The sequence below is a fragment of the Haliotis asinina genome, chromosome 8, assembly GCF_037392515.1.
Source record: "Haliotis asinina isolate JCU_RB_2024 chromosome 8, JCU_Hal_asi_v2, whole genome shotgun sequence".
NCBI classification, from domain to species: domain Eukaryota; kingdom Metazoa; phylum Mollusca; class Gastropoda; order Lepetellida; family Haliotidae; genus Haliotis; species Haliotis asinina.
The window spans coordinates 25568976-25589591 of NC_090287.1; the positions used below are offsets into that span (position 1 = coordinate 25568976).

General features: G+C 39.1%; 3 protein-coding genes across 3 annotated transcripts; all 3 read right to left on the reverse strand.

The window, feature by feature from the left end:
• Nucleotides 1–413: 413 nt before the first annotated feature.
• On the reverse strand, nucleotides 414–1827 carry LOC137295066 (uncharacterized). Its single transcript, XM_067826336.1, has 3 exons — nucleotides 1632–1827; nucleotides 994–1149; nucleotides 414–661 (listed from the first exon to the last, which is right to left on the reverse strand). Exons 1-3 carry the CDS (start codon nucleotides 1825–1827, stop codon nucleotides 465–467), a joined length of 549 nt encoding a protein of 182 aa, XP_067682437.1. The 3' UTR covers nucleotides 414–464.
• A 7076-nt stretch (nucleotides 1828–8903) lies between these two features.
• On the reverse strand, nucleotides 8904–11189 carry LOC137295133 (uncharacterized). The gene is made up of 3 exons (XM_067826456.1): nucleotides 10994–11189; nucleotides 10006–10161; nucleotides 8904–9095 (listed from the first exon to the last, which is right to left on the reverse strand). The coding sequence occupies exons 1-3, from the start codon at nucleotides 11187–11189 to the stop codon at nucleotides 8905–8907; spliced, it is 543 nt and encodes a 180-aa protein (XP_067682557.1). The 3' UTR covers nucleotide 8904.
• Nucleotides 11190–16775: 5586 nt separating this feature from the next.
• LOC137295169 (uncharacterized) lies at nucleotides 16776–18760 on the reverse strand. The gene is made up of 3 exons (XM_067826486.1): nucleotides 18565–18760; nucleotides 18003–18158; nucleotides 16776–16966 (listed from the first exon to the last, which is right to left on the reverse strand). Exons 1-3 carry the CDS (start codon nucleotides 18758–18760, stop codon nucleotides 16776–16778), a joined length of 543 nt encoding a protein of 180 aa, XP_067682587.1.
• Between the last annotated feature and the right edge of the window lie 1856 nt (nucleotides 18761–20616).

Genomic DNA, 20616 nt, shown 5'->3' on the forward strand with positions numbered 1-20616 from the left:
TTCACTGGGAATGGCATTTACTACACAGCTAAACAATTTGATGGACATTTTGAATTTTTCGTTCAGTGGAACTATGGGTCATTGTACCATAGTGGGTATTACTGTACAATATTCCACCCATACGACAACCGTCTCAAATGTGTACTCACATAGGGAAAGGACATCAAGTTGTTCGACCATTAGCGGACAGGGGAACGTTGATGACTGTGGGAATTATGGTCCCCATGGTAAAATATTCATCTCCCCAATTCGGTGGTTATTTCGCATCAACAGATGACAAAATACAAAGCGAATGCAAAAAAGTTTAATGATAAAATCATATGCCTCCTTCCCACTGGCAGATTCAGATGTTTAAAAGACATATAGTATACATAACAACATGATATGCCTTCTTTACATTGACGTCCTGACAATGTCGTGACCTTGACATTGTAATACATGACATACAGTTCAAAGCCTGTACCTCATTCACATTCACATTCATCTGCTTTAGGATCCACAGGAATGGTTCGGTCAGTGTCGACGGCGAAGAGGATGCCAGCGATGGCTAAGACAAAGACGGCAGTGAGAGTGATTCCCCAAGAGAACCCCAGGTGGAAGATGGTGAAATACAGCCTGCCTCTGATCCAGTAGAGAAGGCAATCGGCCAAGAGAAAGCCAGCTTGAAAACGATTTACAAAAGAGTCACAACATGTTATGTTTATTTGTCTTTGTTGTCTTGAATGAGTAATTATAAGTCTAACTAACTGGTCAAAATCTTATTTCTTCATGAAAAGACACACATGGTGTTATTCATCGACTCTAGTTTAACGCCGCACTATTCCAGGTATAGGACAAATGTCTGCAAGTCATACAAGCCAATAACCGATATCATGAGCAGATGTTAGGCTGTGAACGTATATCAGAGAGGGAGATTAGGGAGAGGCAATTATGTTTTGCTTTTAACTATTTCATTTTCACTGAACCTTTCAGCTGGCGGCAAACTTGACCTACCTGGTATAAAGGCGAAGACGATGACTGCAACCCGCATTGCCCTTTTGCCTGAACAGGCAGCATCCAACATTATGATGAATGCTAGTATGACATCGATTAGAGTAGTGAACAGTCCAAATGTCGCACCCGCTTGCACTCTTATAAACCAGTCTTGGTCTGAAAGATAGTGGGAATGATAATGATACATTATCATGGTGTCTCCCTTAAAAATACACTGTGAACTCGCTGTCTAGGCCTCCTTAGCACACCCGTGTTAACCAGCTCTTTTAGATACAGTGACCATTGTACAGTCACACTGTGTGGGCCAGCCCCTGTAGATCCATGTTGGAGATACACCAATTGGAGATACAGTAAACAGTGTACAGTCACACTGTTCACAGTCACTGTTCACAGTCAAAGTGTTCACAGTCAGCCACTCCTAGAACCTTTGTTTATTATAAATTTATATCAAAGGCTGAATTATACATTGGGGATAATAATAAGACATTTTTCCTTTCTACGTATAAATAGATTCATTTTCTAGATTCATTTTCATCAACAAATACTTCAATGCGTTGCTTGTATATGACAGAATCCATCCACGAGAAAAAAATCCTTTCACATCACTGTTTTTGTAACATTACACATTTCAGGCATACCTCCCAGTGGATCAGATGAAATTGAGACACACTCGCCCCCGGTGCATCTCTGCCAGAGTCCTTCGCTCTGGCCATCTCTTGTACTCCATAGCGGCGTCCCAAAGCCCAGAATAACAAGGATAAAGGCAAAAAGAATCAAGAAAGTAGCTGCCTTGACCAAGGCTGTAGCCTTTCCGCAACATCCTACGTGTGTCATATCGGACGCCATCAGGGAAAGAATTCCAGATCCTGTTTATATCCCTTTATAAATGGCCTGGTTATGATTGGTTGCCATGTAGCTAAATGCAAATTTGATGGTCACATGATGGCCTTTTCAGAATGATAATGTTATGATATCGTGTTGTCACGAGTTCGTATTGTATTCTCGACGGAATGTGGATGTTATATGGCCTGAATATAACACTGTCACGTCTGTTGTAGTCACATTATGAACGAATTATTGCAGGTGCTTGTCGACTATATACTAGTATTTATATTAACACCAAAATGTACATCATATACGTACCTGCGTGGAATATTGTGTCCAGTTTTTCAGAACAACTGAAAATGCGGGATCTGAAACTTACTGCGCGCTTTTCCATATTTACTGAAATATGTTCATTTATGTTCTTCGTTTATATACATATTAAAACAAAATGCACCAGAATATGGTTGGGTACTTTTGGAACAGCGAGGCTGGTGTATTCATCATCAGATTCCAAAACACTCCCGAGGTTTATCCTGTATGCGGCCATTCTGGAGATTGTCTGCAATCTGCATTCGCAAGTTCAACAGGATCTTCGTTCGGAATGTGTGTTGGAAGACACTGGCATCGACAGTTTGGTTAATGTCTACAGGTTTAGGGTGCAGCGTCACCTTGGTCGAATATAAATGCAGGGACCGTCTCAAAAAAAAAGCTGCGCTATCTCCTGTTCCCATCCAACATGTTGATACCGCGTGCCACGTGGATACTTGGCCACTGATTACACTGTAAGTGACATTGCCATGCGACTAGAAGAATTATATCTCCTTTGTCCAAAATGTTAATTGCTGTGCATGTCTGACATATGAATTCGAGTTGTAACTGTGCCTCTTCCGTCGTCGTTGATGTAACAGTTCTCCACAAGGTCTATGACCCTTAACTTATCCGATAACGATAGTCATCGGGGCTTGAAGAATACTTCTTTTATCACATGCTATTCTCAACTCAAAATGAAGAAAGTGTGGTTTTGTGAAAGGACTATAATAAGACCGCAGAGTGTCGGAGTAAAGATGAGCATATCAGACCTTATGGTATTTGGAGAATGTGGCAGGTTCCCCCTCCACATATCCCAACAAATTAGAGTGTTAAAATATAGGATAAATTATTGCATATGTCATCCCACCGTTTACCAAAAAATGTCATGATATGATGGTATTGTTTCATGAAAATGGAAAACCGAAATGGGTATCAAATGTCAAAAACATGCTTTTCGCAACTGGATTTCAAAAAATTTGGTAAGGTCAAAAGGTATTCTCGCCGTCACTGTTTTTAAATACATTCACACAAAGATGAAAAGACATCTATCAACAAAAGTGGTTGGGATTTATTTCATTATCAGGAAAGTGTAATTATTATTCAATGCTAAAAACCTACATTTATACTGAAGGTTATTTATCATGTGTTAAAAATTCAGATTATCATTGTCACGTTTCCGTTCCTCATCTCATGATTTATTGATTGAAGAAAGGGGGACTTTTTTATGAATATAAAAAGAGAAGATAGATTAGGTAAATGTTGCGCTAAAAATGTAATAGAAGACAAATATCATTTCCTTCGTGACTGTCCAGCATTTGATACTCTCCGTGGAAAATGTATCAAAAAATTCTATTTTGTATATCCTTCGATTGATAAGTTCTCCTCACTGTTGACTTGTTCAAATGAAAACTTTAAGCCAAACCAAAATATTGCAATGTATTTTTTATTATTGTTGTTATCCAGACAATTCTTCTGTAAATGAGATGTAAATGTGCTTTATAAACGATATAAATATATGAGTGATATTGTGAAGTGAGTATTTTGTCATGATACTATATTACATTTAATGTGATTCATTATATCATTTGATATGATATATGATATTGCGTGATATGATGTAGTATGATATGTATAGTATGATATGATATGGTATGATAATTATGATATCGTATGTTAGATTATATATGCATGACATGATATGGTACCATTTGATATGATATGTTCTAATATGGCATGATATGACACGTATGGTGTGATATGGCACCATGATATTATATGATATGATATGATGTGTGATATGATACGTCTTTATACTATAGGCCTGAGGCCTTTCAGTGTTGAAATATAGACCACAGTTGTTTCATTTTAAAGACCACATATACTTAGCGGTATACAAATACAAATCATTATTGACATCGTTAATTATGAATAATTACCTGAAACAAATAACCTTTCTGACAACAACTGTTTATATGCAATAGTTAATAGAGTAAAAAAAGTTTATTCGTTCTTTAATTAACAAAACTCTTCAGACAAGTGACACATTTCATATTTTGTTATGCGCCTTCCGTGAAACTGAAGTACCAAAAATCATATGTCAGATGAATCAGACAGCATTCTTCACATATAGCAGCGGTGGCTGAAATATTGTCGATGCGACTTCAAACAACATCTGTTCACACACTGATCTCTTAACACTTTACTAGCCTACTGATATGATGTCCTGGGCCATCTAATCCATTGGCACCTTTGCTGTGTGAGGGCCCAGCAGCCCAAAGACGTCGAATAATCGTATCGCTAGATCTAGCTCCCCTTGATCCATAAACTATGGCTGTTGTGACTGTTGCTCCTTGGGTTCGATTCCTTAGATGAGTTATCCGGTCGATCTTGTGCATGAATTGTCACTAGTGTCCGTTCGGTACGGGGACCATCAGTAGCAAACCTGGTTTGCTGATGACGTTGAGGAAGTCGTATAATGGTGGTAAGATGACAACCAAATTGTCTCGTCACAGGGATTTCAGGCAACTTTCCAAAGGCCATACCCCTCTGCTCAGTCGTTGGTCTAGGCATCGGTTGTGTGGTGTACAACTTCCAGCGTCAATACTGAACGTTTTTGGACACAAACCGTTTTAAAAGATATCTCAGAGTGAAATGCATGCTCTCCATCCAGAACCATCGATGCAAAATTATGGTTTAGCTGCACTATGGGTGTGTTTGTGCAAATGTTTCTGTATGGATGTCATATTACATGATGTCATCTTATCTGGGATCATTACGTCACTTCACCATGCACGTTCCATAAACATATACGCTTACCTTTATGAGATTTCATTTTATGGAAACTTGCGTTTCTTTTGCTGTTCATTGTATTATTGGTATCTTGAGATATAACCCTTCAGTGAGTGAATTGTGGTAGTGCTCTTTTCCGGAGCAAATCTCTAAAACCGCTCACTGTTTCTTCACGAAACCTTGCACACAGATTGGTCTTGTGGTGTGCTGGTGCCTTTTTGGTAGTTGTGGAATTCTGAATAGTCTATATTTTGCATTTCCTTGGCAACACTTTTGACTTAGACTGAAATAGGTGGTTGTGCTCCTTTCTTTCTGCTCCTCAGAATTCATTTGGAAGTTGCTGTTACCAATAATGGTTGATTCATTTTTCCATGTTAAAATCACTGTGAAGCCCACTTTGGTGAATTTACATTCCGCCTATGGTAATGGTATAGCCAGATGTCTATGATCAAAGTTTAGGTATACATGGGTTTCATACTGAACTGTTGCGGTGGGGTGGACAAGAGCTAAACTCGTTCGCTCGTCTTCGATTCCCCACACCTTCAAAATGTGTGAAGCCGATTTCTGGTGTCTCCTGTCGTGATATTGCTGGAATATTACTTAAAGTGCGTTTACTCACGCATACTGCACAGTGTCATCAATATTTTAAAGTGAATTATAACACATGCTAATTATAAACATATTTCAGGAAGGGAAATGATTTGGGTTCTTTATTTACATTGTGAAAATGTTTGACTCTTGGTTTTATTCGGAACGTTGTATCTGATAATTAATTATCCAAACTGAATAAAAGTTGTAAATAAAGTGCCTTGCATAATACACAATGACACGAGCACTAAGGTACAAAAGGTTTATTCAATTCAAGGCCTTGACATGACCGCGTTACATAAGGGTAAATATGAGTAACATTAGTATCAACCAACCAACCAACCAACCAACCAACCAACCAACCAACCAACCAACCAACCAACCAACCAGTCAATCAATCAATCAATCATTCAAATTTGAATCAATCAATCAATCACATTATTAGTAACATACGTAAAGTTACATGTTAAGTTGGAACATACGAATAAAATATTGTGCAAAATTCATTTCTTGAACAGGACAGTATTATTTCAACACGAGTCAAGCTTAATTTAAATATATTTTGGAAACTGCTAAGTTTCATCATTTGTCTCACAATGGACCACGGGGAATAACCCCTCCAAATTTGTCTCCTCAATGCATCTATGTCAGTATGTTGTTTGAGATATGGTGATCTACCTTCAGTTGTTGGCGACCGATAGACCAATTTACACAGTATTGTCCTATTTCAAAATCCAATTTTAGAGACAGATGCTAGTTATATTTCTTGATGCTGTGATATTTAAGTCGGTTTACCGGTCTTCGATGCCAGTTTCTATTATATAACTCACATGTATTTATAGTGAATTCGGAACTTGTTGTAGCCACGATATGGCTGAAGTATTGCCGATGTGGCTGAAGTATTGCCGATGTGGCTGAAGTATCTCCGATGTGGCTGAAGTATTGCCGATGTGACTTTAAATTTTTGAACACACACACTCACAGTGTTTTGCAGTCATTCACAGTGATTTATGAGCTAGGAAACAGCTTCTCATTTAGATTGCAAAAAAACAGAAGTTTGAAAATGAAATAAGATCCTAGATGATTGTGTGCACCATGTCATTGCAATATATGTTATCTATGGTTATAGAAATAGTACTCACTGAGAGTTGTGCTTCTCAAATATATAATTGTGATGAAACCCTTTACATGTTCTTACGATTCTGATTGTGATGGAAACGGGTTCACTTTAAGCAAGGAATTGCGTTGCACATATTGTTTGTGCCTTAACCTTCGGAAAATACTTGCTTGACTTTGAATGTTATTAACGTGTTAACTTGATCGCCTTTTCCCATGAAACAACATATTGCTGTGAACTGAACTTTTTAAAATTTATTTATTTATTTATTTATTTATTTATTTATTTATTTATTTATTTATTTATTTATTTATTTATTTATTTATTTATTTATTTATTTTAGGGTAAGATGCTTCTGTAGCGTTTGTTTAACCTCTTGAATCGGTCACAGTCACGCTCTTAATGGCGATTTGATTGACGAAGTCTTATATTCATCTACTTGTTACTTATTGACCCCGGGCATTACAAATAAGAATTTTTACAAACTCCAATGAACGACAATGTGTTTTGTCTTTTGGAATCCCCAACTGTTTATTTCTACAGGAAACATCGAATAACCAAAATGCTGCGGATGTTTGGAGATTTTTTCGTGTTAATGAAAGACGGCACATACTATGTTTGACCTCTCTTTTCATCAGTCATATTTCGGTTCTTGCATTTTACAAATCGATTGTTGTTACTTAAACATAGGAAAGAAAGAAATGGTATATACTTGACAGCATTGAAGGCGGGAAGAATGAAGTCACTGTGACTTTGTGGCTGAAGGAGAGTGACGTTTGTTTTTGTTTTCTATAAAATGAACTAAGAGAGATTTGATTTGTACACGTTTCACTCCAGGACTCAGGAATATTTTGATGTGAAAATAATTCATAGTCTTTATTCATGTTGTACTTTAAAATCGTAATGTCATTAGGCAATATATATTAACTTTCACTGATACCAGATCAAATATTTTTTTAAACACTGAACTTTCGCAGGAGTATCTCCTGTAGTTGTTGTTTACTGTGTGTGGCTGTGAAAACTGTACACTGCTGTTCAAGATGTAAGTCACCCGCGGGGGATGGGAAGTGGTTACTCTTCCTCTTTTCTTCCCCAAACCTCCAACCAGTCTATAGTACCAAAACCTGCCAACTTCTCATGACGCAGTCAGTAAACTAAGTTGTTGCCCTGTTACTGACAGGACGAATATCTCGCCGGATTAATGATGTTTGAGTAACAACCTTTGTTGTTTTCGCCAAGTAGAACTGCAATAACCGTTATCCAGACATGATCAGGTATTGTGCATTACTTAAATCTAGTGAATATTTAAGAAACCAATGCGTGAATGTTTTTTCAGCATCTGAAGCAGTCGAATTGACACGTTTGGAAAACGTAAGGCTGTTTTAATGCATGTATCTCCTACAGCACACGTACCTACCTTCATAAGATATCCAGTGACTCGCATTTAGCAATATATCAATTGATCTGCAAGGATTTACTGATATATCTCTGTGTCCGGTTATGATCATTTGATGACACGTATGTGATCATCTATCACATGTCTTAACTACAACTAATGTTATCACAGAACTGTCACTGCCGGCGTTCCTTGGCCTGCGACAATATTTGAGATAGCAGTGAGAGATCTGTGTCAGATCCTTCCAGTAAATGAGACTTGAAGGCGTATTTGCTACTAATCTGAGTTATATATTACCATCCAATAAGCAGACGTTACTATTCAATGGAAACACTTATGTTTCCGAGTCCAAACAATTAAAAAGATTGGTTGTATAATGATGACGAATTTCTGAATTTTCGAATTGTTCGCTGGGAATGGCATTTACTTTACAACTGAACAATTTGTGGACATGCCTTTGAAAGAACTAATTTGTGGACAATCTGGAATGGAGACGATCTGTTTTGTTCAATGGATATGTGGGTCAGTGTAACCTATTGCTTTACAGTATTCCAGACATAATACCTCTGGTTCAGATAGGCTCATTTCCACTTCGGGAAAGGAAACCGTGTTTTATGTTTTTGGCTGGCCATTAGTTGATCGGGGAAGAGTTATCTATGGCTGACTGTTGGGGTGTGATATTGTTACATCATGAGTAACTCTTCATCTCCCAAATCTCTAGGTTTTTCATATCAACAGATGACAAAACATCAAGCAGATTCAGATGTTTAAAAGACATATAGTATACATAACAAAATGATATGTCTTCTTTCCATTGACGTCTTGACAATGTCGTGACCTTGACATTGTAATACATGACGTACAGGTCAATGTCTGTACCTCATTCCTATTCACATTCATTTGCTTTAGGATCCACAGGAATGGTTCTGTCAGTGTCAACAGCGAGGAGGATGCCGGCCACGACTAAGACAAAGACGGCAATGAGAGTGATTCCCCAAGAGAACCCCAGGTAGAAGACGGTGAAATATGAATTGCCTCTGACAGCGTAGATAAGGCAACCAACCAAGAGAAATCCAGCTTTAAAAAGATTTTCAAAAGAATTACAACCTGTTATGGTTAGAAGACAGTCGGTCTTTTGTATTGGTGTTCTAATCTTTGAGTAATTAGAACTCCTGCTAGTGATCGAAGTCCGACGCTTTCTCCTTATTGCTGCTTTAAAGTCCTTCACTGAAAATGGTGTTATTGATCAACAGTTGTTTAACGCCGTAGTATTCCAGTATAGAGCAAATTTCTGACATCCACTGACCAAACTCGTGAGCACATGTTTTGCCAGGGACTTACAATACCATTTGCGAATGGATGGGTAGAATGCATATATTTGGAGACAATGACAGGTACAAAAGTAAGACTAACAAAGAAGAATTGTAAGGCACCAGTTCACAAGAACAGCTAAAGTTTTGAGATGGGACAGGTCAGTAGACCTACGAGTTATCCATCCGACAAAATCAACTCACTATACGTCTCAAGGTTTTACATACTTGATGAAATTTCAAAATACTGAAATACGCAGACATTATCATCCAGATTCACCGATTTTGTTATTACCGTTATTATCGCTGTGATCTAAGAGCAGCAAATGAGTTCGGCCACAAACTCCGAACAGGGATGTAATGGAAACCATACGTGCCACACGCAATACTGTGAGTTATCAGTTGTCGTGAAATACATCAGTTATTACCTCAAGTCCCTGCAATTGTCGACACATTCCACTATTGATCATGTTGCATTAAAACACATGGAATACTACCCGAATGTGTTTGTAGTTCTTCACCACTGCAGGTTTTGAGCATTCCAAGAGATTCTTATTTACAGAATTAAGTTGGGAGGGCAAATTTGGTGCGACGAGTATGTTTTGGATCATCTGTTATACTACGGGATTAAAATTTTCCTTCACTGAACCTTTGAACTGGCCCCTATCATGCCCTACCTGGTATAAAGGCGAACACGATCGCTGCAACCCGTATTGCCTTTTTGCCTGTAGATTTTGCGTGCAACATTATGACGAAAGTTAGTATGACATCGATCAGAGTAGTGATCAGTCCAACTGCCACACACACTTGGGCGATTATAAACCAGGTTTCATCTGAAAGATACAGGGTATAACATTTATTTATATAATTTACAATAATGCGGTGAGTGCCTTCCCATCGAGAAACCAGTCACACTCTCGCAGTTCCAGTCAACTATGCAGTCCCGGGATTACTCTGTAGCGATGTGCACCAGCACACTGAGATACAATGACCAATGTACAGTCACACTATGTGTGCCACCACAAGCAGACTCATGCTTAAAAGATCTGTGAGATACAATGACCATTGTACAGTCACACTGAATCTACCTTCCCCAGTCGACCCATGTTAAGCAGATCTGTGAGATACAGTGACCATTGTACAGTCACACTGAATCAACCTTCCCCAGTCGACCCATGTCAACCAGATCTGAGAGATACAGTGACCATTGTACAGTCACACTGAATCAACCTTCCCCAGTAGACCCATGTCAACCAGATCTGAGAGATACAGTGACCATTGTACAGTCACACTGAATCAACCTTCCCCAGTAGACCCATGTCAACCAGATCTGAGAGATACATTGACCATTGTATAGTCACACTGTATGGACCTTCCCCAGTAGACCCATGTTAACCAGATCGGTGAGATACACTGAACAATGTACAGCTACATGTTGTGGACTTAAGTGAACACCAGTTAAAACCACAAATTTTGACCAGGAATGTGCATCTCCTTCTTTATGAGAATTCAACGGCTTTCTACGTTTACATCAACAAATATTACATTTTTCCTTACATAGCGGCTAGATGTCATAGAACCCATCCACGAAACACAATAAGCTACGTTTCGTTGCACTTCATCTTTTCGGTTATCCTTTTGGAGCATTACACATGTTAGACATACCTGCCAGTGGGTCAGATGAAACTGGGTCACATTCATTCCCGGTGCATATCTGCCAGAGTCCTTCGCTCTGGCCATCTCTTGAACTCCACAGCGGCGTCCCAAATCCCAGAATAATAAGGATAAAAGCAAAAAGAAGCAAGAAAGCCGCTGCCTTGACTAAGGCCGAAGCCTTCCCACAACACCCTACGTGTGTCATTTCGGGAGGTGCCTGGGCAATAATTCCTATTCCTATTCTGAAGGAAATTCAGACATACCCTTTTAAATACACATCAACTGAGGTTTTGATTGGTTGGCATTTAGCTAAAGTGTCAATTAAATGGTCACATGGTCAGTATTTTTTGTGTTATTCACTTCTGCATGTGCTTCAGGTAATAATATTATGATATAGTATTTTCACGAGCTTGTATTGCGTGTGTACATAGATATATACTAGTATGCAAACATCGGTGGAATGAGGTTGTTCCATCACCTTAATATAATACTGTCACGATTATCGTAATCACATTAGGAACGAGTTATTGTAGGGGTTTGGCGACTATATATTTACCTTAACGTGAAAATGTACATTACATGAATATCTGTCTAGAATAATGTGTCCAGTGATCCGTTCCCTCAGCACAATATTCAGCACAATATGAAACTTTCGCAGCAGAATATACTGGAGTTTTAAGAGGCACTGTAGATTAGGGTGGATATTAAAATTGTCTTTATCATCACTGGTAGTATTATGTATATCTGTACTTTCCACACACTAACGTGAAATGCAACAGACAGGGGTTGGGTGTTTTGGACAAGCAAGGTGGACTCCACATCAGATACTAAACCGCTATATATGTATATGGGCTTTCTGGAATTTATCTCTAACCTCTAACCCGGAATACCTATGGATGTTATCTGGGACAATAGCTCATCCACTAAGTGGACTGACTGAACCTCAATATTTCATCTGTTTACCAATGCGTTCAAGGTCATCGGTGTTAAGGAGCGTGAAAGGTATTTGGGATTTGAGCTGAGGAGGTCCGGTATCATTTGTTCATCGAAAAACTTTAACTATTATTTTTTCATTGAAGGGCTTAGAATGAATGATATATCAAATTGAGACGAATGTGGCCAGTTTGTTTAATGATGTAATGAAAACATGCAGCTCTACATACAGTTAGCTCTTTTACTTGATTCTAAAACTCCATGAACATCAGAGAGAGATATCGCCGGTTCTAGCAAATGTACTACCGAATCCCTACCTCAAATATTTACCATAATTGCCATTACTATCATGGAAGGAATTTCTTATATTCATAGAAATTAATGGAAACAAACATAATTAATGACGAGAGAATTCTTAAAAACTCAAAGAATTTTTGTGACTTTTTTACAATAAAAAACTACCGAGTTCAGTTGTGACCAAACATTTTCCTTCCAGACAAAGCTCATACCAAATGAAAACGCAACACATTCAGAACATTGGAACGGCAGCTCGGAGACAGACGTGGCAGATTTATTCTGTTTTACAAATTCCTCATAAAACCGCATTCCATCAAGTCAGCACTTGTATAAAGATAGGTATATTACACAACATACATTACATCACCGTGTTGAGTAGAACTAGCCCGCCTCATAAACCAGAGATAACAACTCATGCATGAGAAAAAACTCTGGAACTGTGCCCTCCCAAAGAATGCTAAAGTTCCTACTATTAACTTTGTAGTATTTACAACATGGTGACAACAAACGTTGTCTCACCACAAGACAACAAAGTCATAACAGTATCCTCAAGGCTCTGCTACCTGGTTTGCAAACCATTGCTGCTCATTATACACTAACAATTATAATACATTCAAACATATGACAGGATATTATAGTGGCTTCGCAACCTGGCAAAATCACAACAAATCAGTGTTATAAAGGCTCTGCAACCTAACCATGCACGGTAGAACATACGAGCAAATCAGCTTCACATACCAAACTTGGTTTACTACCCATACAGGAACTATCCTGATACAAAATTCATCAAGAGCACTTAACTCCAGACAGCAAACAATGCTCACAAGCATGACACTGTGCTTAATTCACAACCATCACGGTCAAATACATACCACCACCTGAAACACCAAAACAAAATATGAGACATTATGCATCAAAAGTATAGATATATACATATAAACATAGAGGAAAACATTAGGGAAACAAAAGTTGAATGATGTGAACACTGCCGTGTCTAGAGCGAGAGAGACGATATTTGAAATTCCCTCTTTATTTATACCTTTAACAGCGCTACCTGACAACAAAATTACCTCCCTTGGTAGATTCGCTTACCACCACGGAGAAAATAGTTTCTATCTAATTCATTTCATTCAACCGAAAGGAACAATATTTCTCTGTTTCATTGTTGAACACAAAACGTGAAGAAAGGCTTCGTCCCTTGATCGTGGGACGTGTATTAATTACATGGTGAGCATAGACATAGGTATAGCGGAAATGTTGGACGTGCTCGGTGATACCAGTTTCAGGGTAAAACATTCAGCCAAGTGAATATTTCCATGGACATAGTGAGAGATCCCCTCATTCCGGATCAGATTCTTCGTGCATGGGAATTGTGATCCCACCCTACAATATTACAGATCCCCTTCCATATCCCCTTCCTTCGTGTGGAATTTTGGCATCTGGTTGTTGACGTTCTCCACTGCGACGCCAGACCCGATGACGACCGTCCAACGTGAACCTTGACTCGTCGCTAAACATGGGACCACCGGCCATTGGTCCACCTCTGATGACCTTGACACCACTCTCTCCGGGCCTGCCTGTGTCGGTATGTTAGGGGCAAGGGAATGTAAGGTCGCCGTGATCGGAGGTGGGAAGCATGGAGACGGTTACGTATTGTCTGTGTCGAGATGCGATTCCCGGTGGCCTGTGTACTTCCTGCAGCTGTGTCGCATTTTGACGACGATCGCGAAGGGCTCCGGTCATCACGTCTGGTAGTACATTCGGGACGTCCACTTCGTGGTCGGTCGGATACTCCACCTGTTGCTTGGTTGCCCACAGCCGGCTGACGAAAGACTGTGAAAATCCAAGCTGTACTGTTGTGTAGGCTTGTGTTTCTCCGACATAGAGCATCCCTATGCCTATCGACCGTTCGTCGTCTCGAAGTCTTCGCATTGTGCACATTATTGGAAAGATGGTAGGACGTGGTCGGAGAACAGCATTTATAGTCATTATTGCACATGAGGCACGTGCATTTTGCCAAATGCACGAGTGAAACATGGTGTGATGTTTTAAGGCCCATCCCTGGTACGTTTGGGCGCAACGTTTCATAACCCCAGAACACCCCGAGATCAAAGTGCATCATGGGAGGGTTGCCTGTGATTGTTCTCAAACATGTCTAACGTAATCAGAGGAGTATATATTCCTATGGTGTAGTCACTGATTTCAACTTCGATATCCCTATTTTTTGTGAGCAGTATATATCTATCCACAAAGATTCAGGGTAAGAAATAATTATTCTTTAGGATCTATGACTTTTCCTTCCTGTTGGGCTATCTCTCAACAGCTCCAGCTTTTGGTGTTTACATGTCACAACGTTTGAGATATAGTCAAATATGCTCAGTTTTATAAGATTTCAAAGAGATTCCATACGACTCCTGCTCAGAAATTGTTCCAACGACATTACAACATTCAAGGCCAGGTGGATATGTACAGAAAATCTCAAATATACTGCCCGATGTCGACTATGCCTTTAGCCAAGTTTTCTTATGAGATGCGGAAATGTTTGCTAGGGTTATATCGCTTTTGTTAAAGGACTGATCAACAAGCTGAACAGCAAAGGATCCAGAGAATGAAATCCTCTTCTACTAGAAATGAGTTCACGAAATGACTGAAATTCTGAAGCATTAAATTGTAAGTACCTTTTGTACTGATGTAAATTTGATATCGTTTGAATATCTATACAAATGAGTTAGTTAATATGTTAGTTAAGATCTGAGTACAGCGGACACACAAGAAGGAACTGGTGCTGATTCCTGGCAGTATTTAAATCCTATAGTTGCAATTGGCGATCATTATTGGTGTAGCGTCGGAACTTCTTTGCTGTTACATTACATAGTTACAACCCCCAAACTTATTTTCACTTTCAAACGTTTGTAATAGAAACATTTGTTTCACAAAGTCACTGATTCAAACAATGTCTGCACATAAATATCTTTAAGTCTTTGAGTAAGTTACATGATAACATTAGAGTATCAACTAACGTTACCAAAATCAGTTCGTTGCCCAATTATTTTTTCCATTGTCATAAAATGTCACCATATTGTAACACATTTTGGGACCTCTATGCGCAGGCATGTTAAACAGTCTTAACCAGGCGAATGAACGTTTTCTATGCCATCGAAACGATTTCAGATCCATACTACAGTACAGTGCTTATTTCAACATCGAATAGTGTAAAAAGCGACTTAAATGACACATTTAGTAAAATAGATGTAATTGTTTATAGATACATATGTCAACCTTCTGAACTCGTACGGCTGCCTGTTTAGTGTGTCTTTTCCATGACTGGATTTTGGTGAAGTAAACACTAAAATATTCATAGTCCGATGTCATTTCTGAAAGTTCTTCTTTGAAACATACACTTTTCTTTACCTGATATCCTTCCCTCTTCTTTAAAAGTAAAACTTTTATTTTACCTTCGTTTACACTAGTTTCCAATTATCATTCATCAATCTGTCTCCGTAGACCATCAACAATACGGGAAAATAACACGATATCATCTGCAAATAAAGGTAAAACAGCTGTATAATATCAGGATGTAGCTGGATATCATGACTGTAAGTTCCATTAATTGCTAATTCGATTGTTACGAGTGTGTATTTTCTGTATATTTTGTTATTAATTCAGTAATAATTATTATTTGGTCACAACATTTAGTGTTTTGAATAATAATTATGATAATTATAATAAATTGTTTAATAGGTGGTCAGCACTTTTAGGATTCTGGTTTTCAGGAATTTATCTGGTCTTAGTTTTCTATGTGTTTACTTCCGGGAGACTTATTCGAGGACATTCTACAGAGTTGGCGATGGTTGTAAGTGCTCGTACTTTCGAGGGATGACTATAATAGTAGTATATATAAAGGCTAGTTGCCAAGTATTTAGGGTCACATATTCACATTTATTCACTGGAGTTACATCATCGTCACCATCTGCATCCGTCAGCGCTTTATCTACATCATCCGCTGTGAGACCGATCGCTGTGTTTACATTCTGCATAGTTGATTCTCTCTCGTACTAAGACTTTTGTGCGTTTCCTATATTGTATTTTGTGACCCATGGACTTTGTCTCTCTTGAATTGTTTTTGTAATCAGCATTGTGAAATTGACTTGTGACCTTGTATACCTTGCTCTCGTTGCATAATAATGCATGATTTGAACGTTTATGACTTGTTTTTGATCTGTTTTGCTGGTTCAAAAGGGGATTTCTTACATCGTTTGTCACGGTAAATTCTTAACCGTAACACGATTATGAAGCTAAACAGAAAAGGATGTAAAATACATCACTGTCGTACTCCTAAGTGGCTTTGAAAGCTTCGTTATTATTTCTTACACATACCTCTACGTGTTCATAATTACAAAACAAAACAGTCGCCATGATCTTCACCTCTGCAAATATTGTGGTCATATCGTATCAACTGATCACAGAACACAAGACGGATACAAAAGTATTTTAATAGACAGATTGTGTACATGATCAAATACTATGCCATCATTCCCTTGACATGACAACTTCGTGTGCCTCATGTATACACAGCTGCTTCAGAATACACGGGATTGCTGCGGTCAATGTCGACAGCGAGGAGGATGCCAGCGACGACTAAGACAAAGACGGGAGTTAGAGTGATACCCCAGGAAAATCCCAGATAGAAGATGGTGAAATGCAGCCTGCCTCTGATCCCGTAGACAAGACAACCGACCAAGAGAAATCCAGCTATGAAACGATTTACAAAAGAATTAGAACATGCTATAGTTACAGGACAGTCGGTTTATTATCCCCGCCGCGCGAACCGGGGGATATGGTATTAGTCTTCGTCCGTCCGTCCCTCCGTCCGTCCTTACGTACGTACGAATTGGAAAACGTAAGAACCAGTCACTAGATTCTTTTCATATTTGGTACCCAGGTTCAAAAGACAGTAAAAGACAGGTTTCAGTCAGGTTTGGTGACCTTTACATTCATTTCAAGGTCACAAGGGGACTTGTCAGAGGGATCTCTCAAGAACCATTCCCAGAATTTTCTTCATATTCAACACCAAGCCTTTTCTAGGGAAGGAGGAGGACCCAATTCACCTTCACTTGATTTTCGTGGTCATGGTGACCTTTGAAGATTTCAGCATATTAAGCTGCATGTTAAGCTTGTCTGCGAGATATCTCAAGAACCATTGAATGGATTTTCGTCATATTCAACTCCAACATTATTCTAGGGGAGGCACAGGCCCAGTAGATTTTGGTGACCTTCACATACTTTTCAGTGTCACGGAGACACTCTGATGATTTCAGCATGTTCACCTGCATGTTAAGAACCATTCACTGGATTTTCTTATTTATCACTAACCTTCATATTTGTTCTTAGTTTTCAATTTGATTCTAGAAGACTATCCAAAACAAACACTCCCAACCTGTGTTACCACTCCTATGTTTTCCACCACATCGCTATTTTCGCTGCCATGACGATTTGAGGGCAACAGTTTAATTCGGACAATGGCCCCGAAGAGGTCATGCGATGGAAACGACACCAGGCATGTACTGTCATTTAATACATCGTTTTTCTTTTGAATTTGTCATCCATTGTCTAAACATTCCAGAATACCATTTATGCTGCTTTTGAACTACTGCTAATTCTTCATCACTGCAGATTTATAGAGTTTCAATGAATTCAGCATTTTCAGAATTATATTTGGGGGGAAAGAGGAAAAGCTAGTCCGTCTCGGAGCAAGGTTTCATTCTTCACTGAAGTTAAGTCGCCCTACCTGATGCAAAGGCGAGTATGACGGCTGCAATCCGGATTGCCTTTTGGCCTGAACATACTGCGTCATACATCATGATAAAGGTTAGTATGACGTCGAGCATAGTAAGTATCAAGCCAATCGTCACATCCACTTGTACGAATACAAACCAGCCTTGGCCTGAAAGAGGGAATAATAATGATGCAATAATATGACGTGTACCTTTTCACGACCCAAAGGACCCGTGAAGATCTGGGTAGAACAGGTCTTCAGCAGCCAGATGCTTGCCACGAAAGGCGAGTATGCTTGTCGTAATATGCGACTAACAGGATCGGGTGATCAGGCCAACTGACTTGTTTGGAACATGTAATCGGTTCCCAGTTGCGCAGATCGATGTTCATGCTGTTGATCACTGAATTGTCTGATCAAGGCTCGATTATTTAAAATTTATATATCTGGAATATTGCTGAGTGTGATGTGAAAGAGAACTCACTCACTCATTCATAGCCCAGTGAACAATATACAATAACAATGTGTGGACATAAGACACATGTGAACAAGATCAGCGAGCTGCTATTTGACATACCTCCCAGCGGATCAGATGAAACTGACACACACTCGCTCCCTGTGCATCTATCCCAGAGCCCTTCGATCTGGTCATCTCTTGTACTCCACATCGGCATCGCGAACCCCAGGAGAACAAGGATAAAGGCAAAAAGAAGCAAGAAAGCAGATACTTTGACGAAGGCCGAAGCCGTCCCGCAACATCCTTCGCGTGTCATACAGGAAGCTATCAAGGGTATGGGAAGAAATCCGATTGCTGTGGGAAATGTACGTCGGTTATGCCCTTCGGGTCTGTTAGATCCCTTAGAATACTCAACGACGATTTCGACACGTTGCCAACTTACGAAAATGTGCATTTAATGGTCACACGATGATCCTTTTGTGTTATTCAGTTTTGTATGTGCTTGGGGTAATAATGTTGTGACACAGGTTTGTCTCATGCTCGTATTGTATATAAAATGAGGTTCTTATATACCTTATAATACTGTCACGTCTATCCTAGTCACATAAGGAACGAAATAAAGTTGTTGCTTAGCGACTACATATTTACCGTAACACCAAAATGTACATTATATGAATACGTGTACACCATGGTGGCAAGATCAGGTAGACCGACGATGTAATAGCGTCAACTGAAATAGAGGACACAAATGATTTATATTAAGCTCTATGCATCAAGGCTCAGTGTGACCAAAAACAATTCTTGAAGCCTGTGTTACGAAAAGGGAGATTCCACCTCTCCAGTGAGAGTATTCTATAATTTACCATAAATTACAATGTATAACAATTAAATGTTCTTGTCACGATATGGCTGAAACATTGCCGATGTGACGATTGATTGTAGCTCACTCACTCACTCACCTCTCTAGTGGTACCTAGCATACCTTCTGTTGTTGCTGACCTATAGCCTGGTATTTATATTGCACTGTCCTGTATTGTAATGTTTTAATGCTTACATGCTAGATTTTTGTGATAACGTAGTTCCAATACTGCCCTTCGTTGACATAGCACACAAAAGAATTCAATTTTGTATTTATTGTTTAAGTATATGTCGCTATAGTCATGGTATGACTGAAATATTGCCGATGTGGCTCTAAATCTTAAGTCACTCACTCACTCAACTCTCCTGTTGTCGATTTTCCCTTCATATCGAGCAATATTCCAACAGCTTCCGTCTTCCGTGTTTCTCAACTTTTTATGTACAATCGAACATGATCTTTACACCAAGCTTTCAAAGATTGTCATACGACACTCGCTCAGAAGTTGCTCCATCACGGTTACAATAAAAAATTATGGTAGACAAGTGGAGGACCTTTCAAAATTTGAGGCAGCAAAACACGATGTCCGATACAGCTGTATATTTAGACTTGTACCATAGCGTCTAGATGTTTCGGGTGAACTGGTGACTCGCCTTTGCATCTGTTTTGACGGGCGTCAACGTTTGGGCAGGATACACACGCCTTTAAAAATGGTATCAACACTCTTCTTGAAGGTCACATGCAACCAAACAAAATCAAACATAATTAAACCACAATTATCATTTATTCATGACATATAATATACATTGCTACGTGTAAAAAAACCAAAATAAACAAAATTATATGCGTACAATCGCTATTCAAAAGTGTACTATTTTGTACTTGTGCTTAATTCCCTCGAAACGAAGCCCTCGGGAGACAGAACCCAGTAATTGCGGGTGGGTATGCACCCAAGTGTAAAGACTGGTTCATTTGCTGATTCGCTGAGGGTTCATTGTGTGTACAGAAAGATGATCTGTTTGATGGGCATTTTAGAAGTATGGCGAGTCACAAGAAAGTAAGATTCTTTGTGGGTAACAACTTCTTTTATTGTACTTGATGCGTCGTTTCAGTACGGATTCATATACCGTTGTCAAACAAAATCACATACACTAGAAGACGTTGTTATCCATAAAGAATGTATATAGACAGGTTGGGTTTTGTAAAAACATGTTCTCTGAACTTGCGTTCGACCCAATCAAAAATCATTTCAGTAGAGATGGTGAACTACTGCGTAGCTGGAAACTGTCATTCGTCCAAGTACGCAGCTGACGACT

Bases quoted from the DNA above. Each gene is read 5' to 3' on its own strand.
- LOC137295066 (XM_067826336.1), bottom strand. From the start codon at position 1,827: ATGACACACGTAGGATGTTGCGGAAAGGCTACAGCCTTGGTCAAGGCA. The intron at 1,150-1,631 runs GTATGCCTGAAA...ACTATCTTTCAG, and splicing joins TTCATCTGATCCACTGGGAG to ACCAAGACTGGTTTATAAGA. The intron at 662-993 runs GTAGGTCAAGTT...ATCGTTTTCAAG, and splicing joins CGTCTTCGCCTTTATACCAG to CTGGCTTTCTCTTGGCCGAT.
- LOC137295133 (XM_067826456.1), bottom strand. From the start codon at position 11,189: ATGACACACGTAGGGTGTTGTGGGAAGGCTTCGGCCTTAGTCAAGGCA. The intron at 10,162-10,993 runs GTATGTCTAACA...TGTATCTTTCAG, and splicing joins TTCATCTGACCCACTGGCAG to ATGAAACCTGGTTTATAATC. The intron at 9,096-10,005 runs GTAGGGCATGAT...ATCTTTTTAAAG, and splicing joins CGTGTTCGCCTTTATACCAG to CTGGATTTCTCTTGGTTGGT.
- LOC137295169 (XM_067826486.1), bottom strand. From the start codon at position 18,760: ATGACACGCGAAGGATGTTGCGGGACGGCTTCGGCCTTCGTCAAAGTA. The intron at 18,159-18,564 runs GTATGTCAAATA...TCCCTCTTTCAG, and splicing joins TTCATCTGATCCGCTGGGAG to GCCAAGGCTGGTTTGTATTC. The intron at 16,967-18,002 runs GTAGGGCGACTT...ATCGTTTCATAG, and splicing joins CATACTCGCCTTTGCATCAG to CTGGATTTCTCTTGGTCGGT.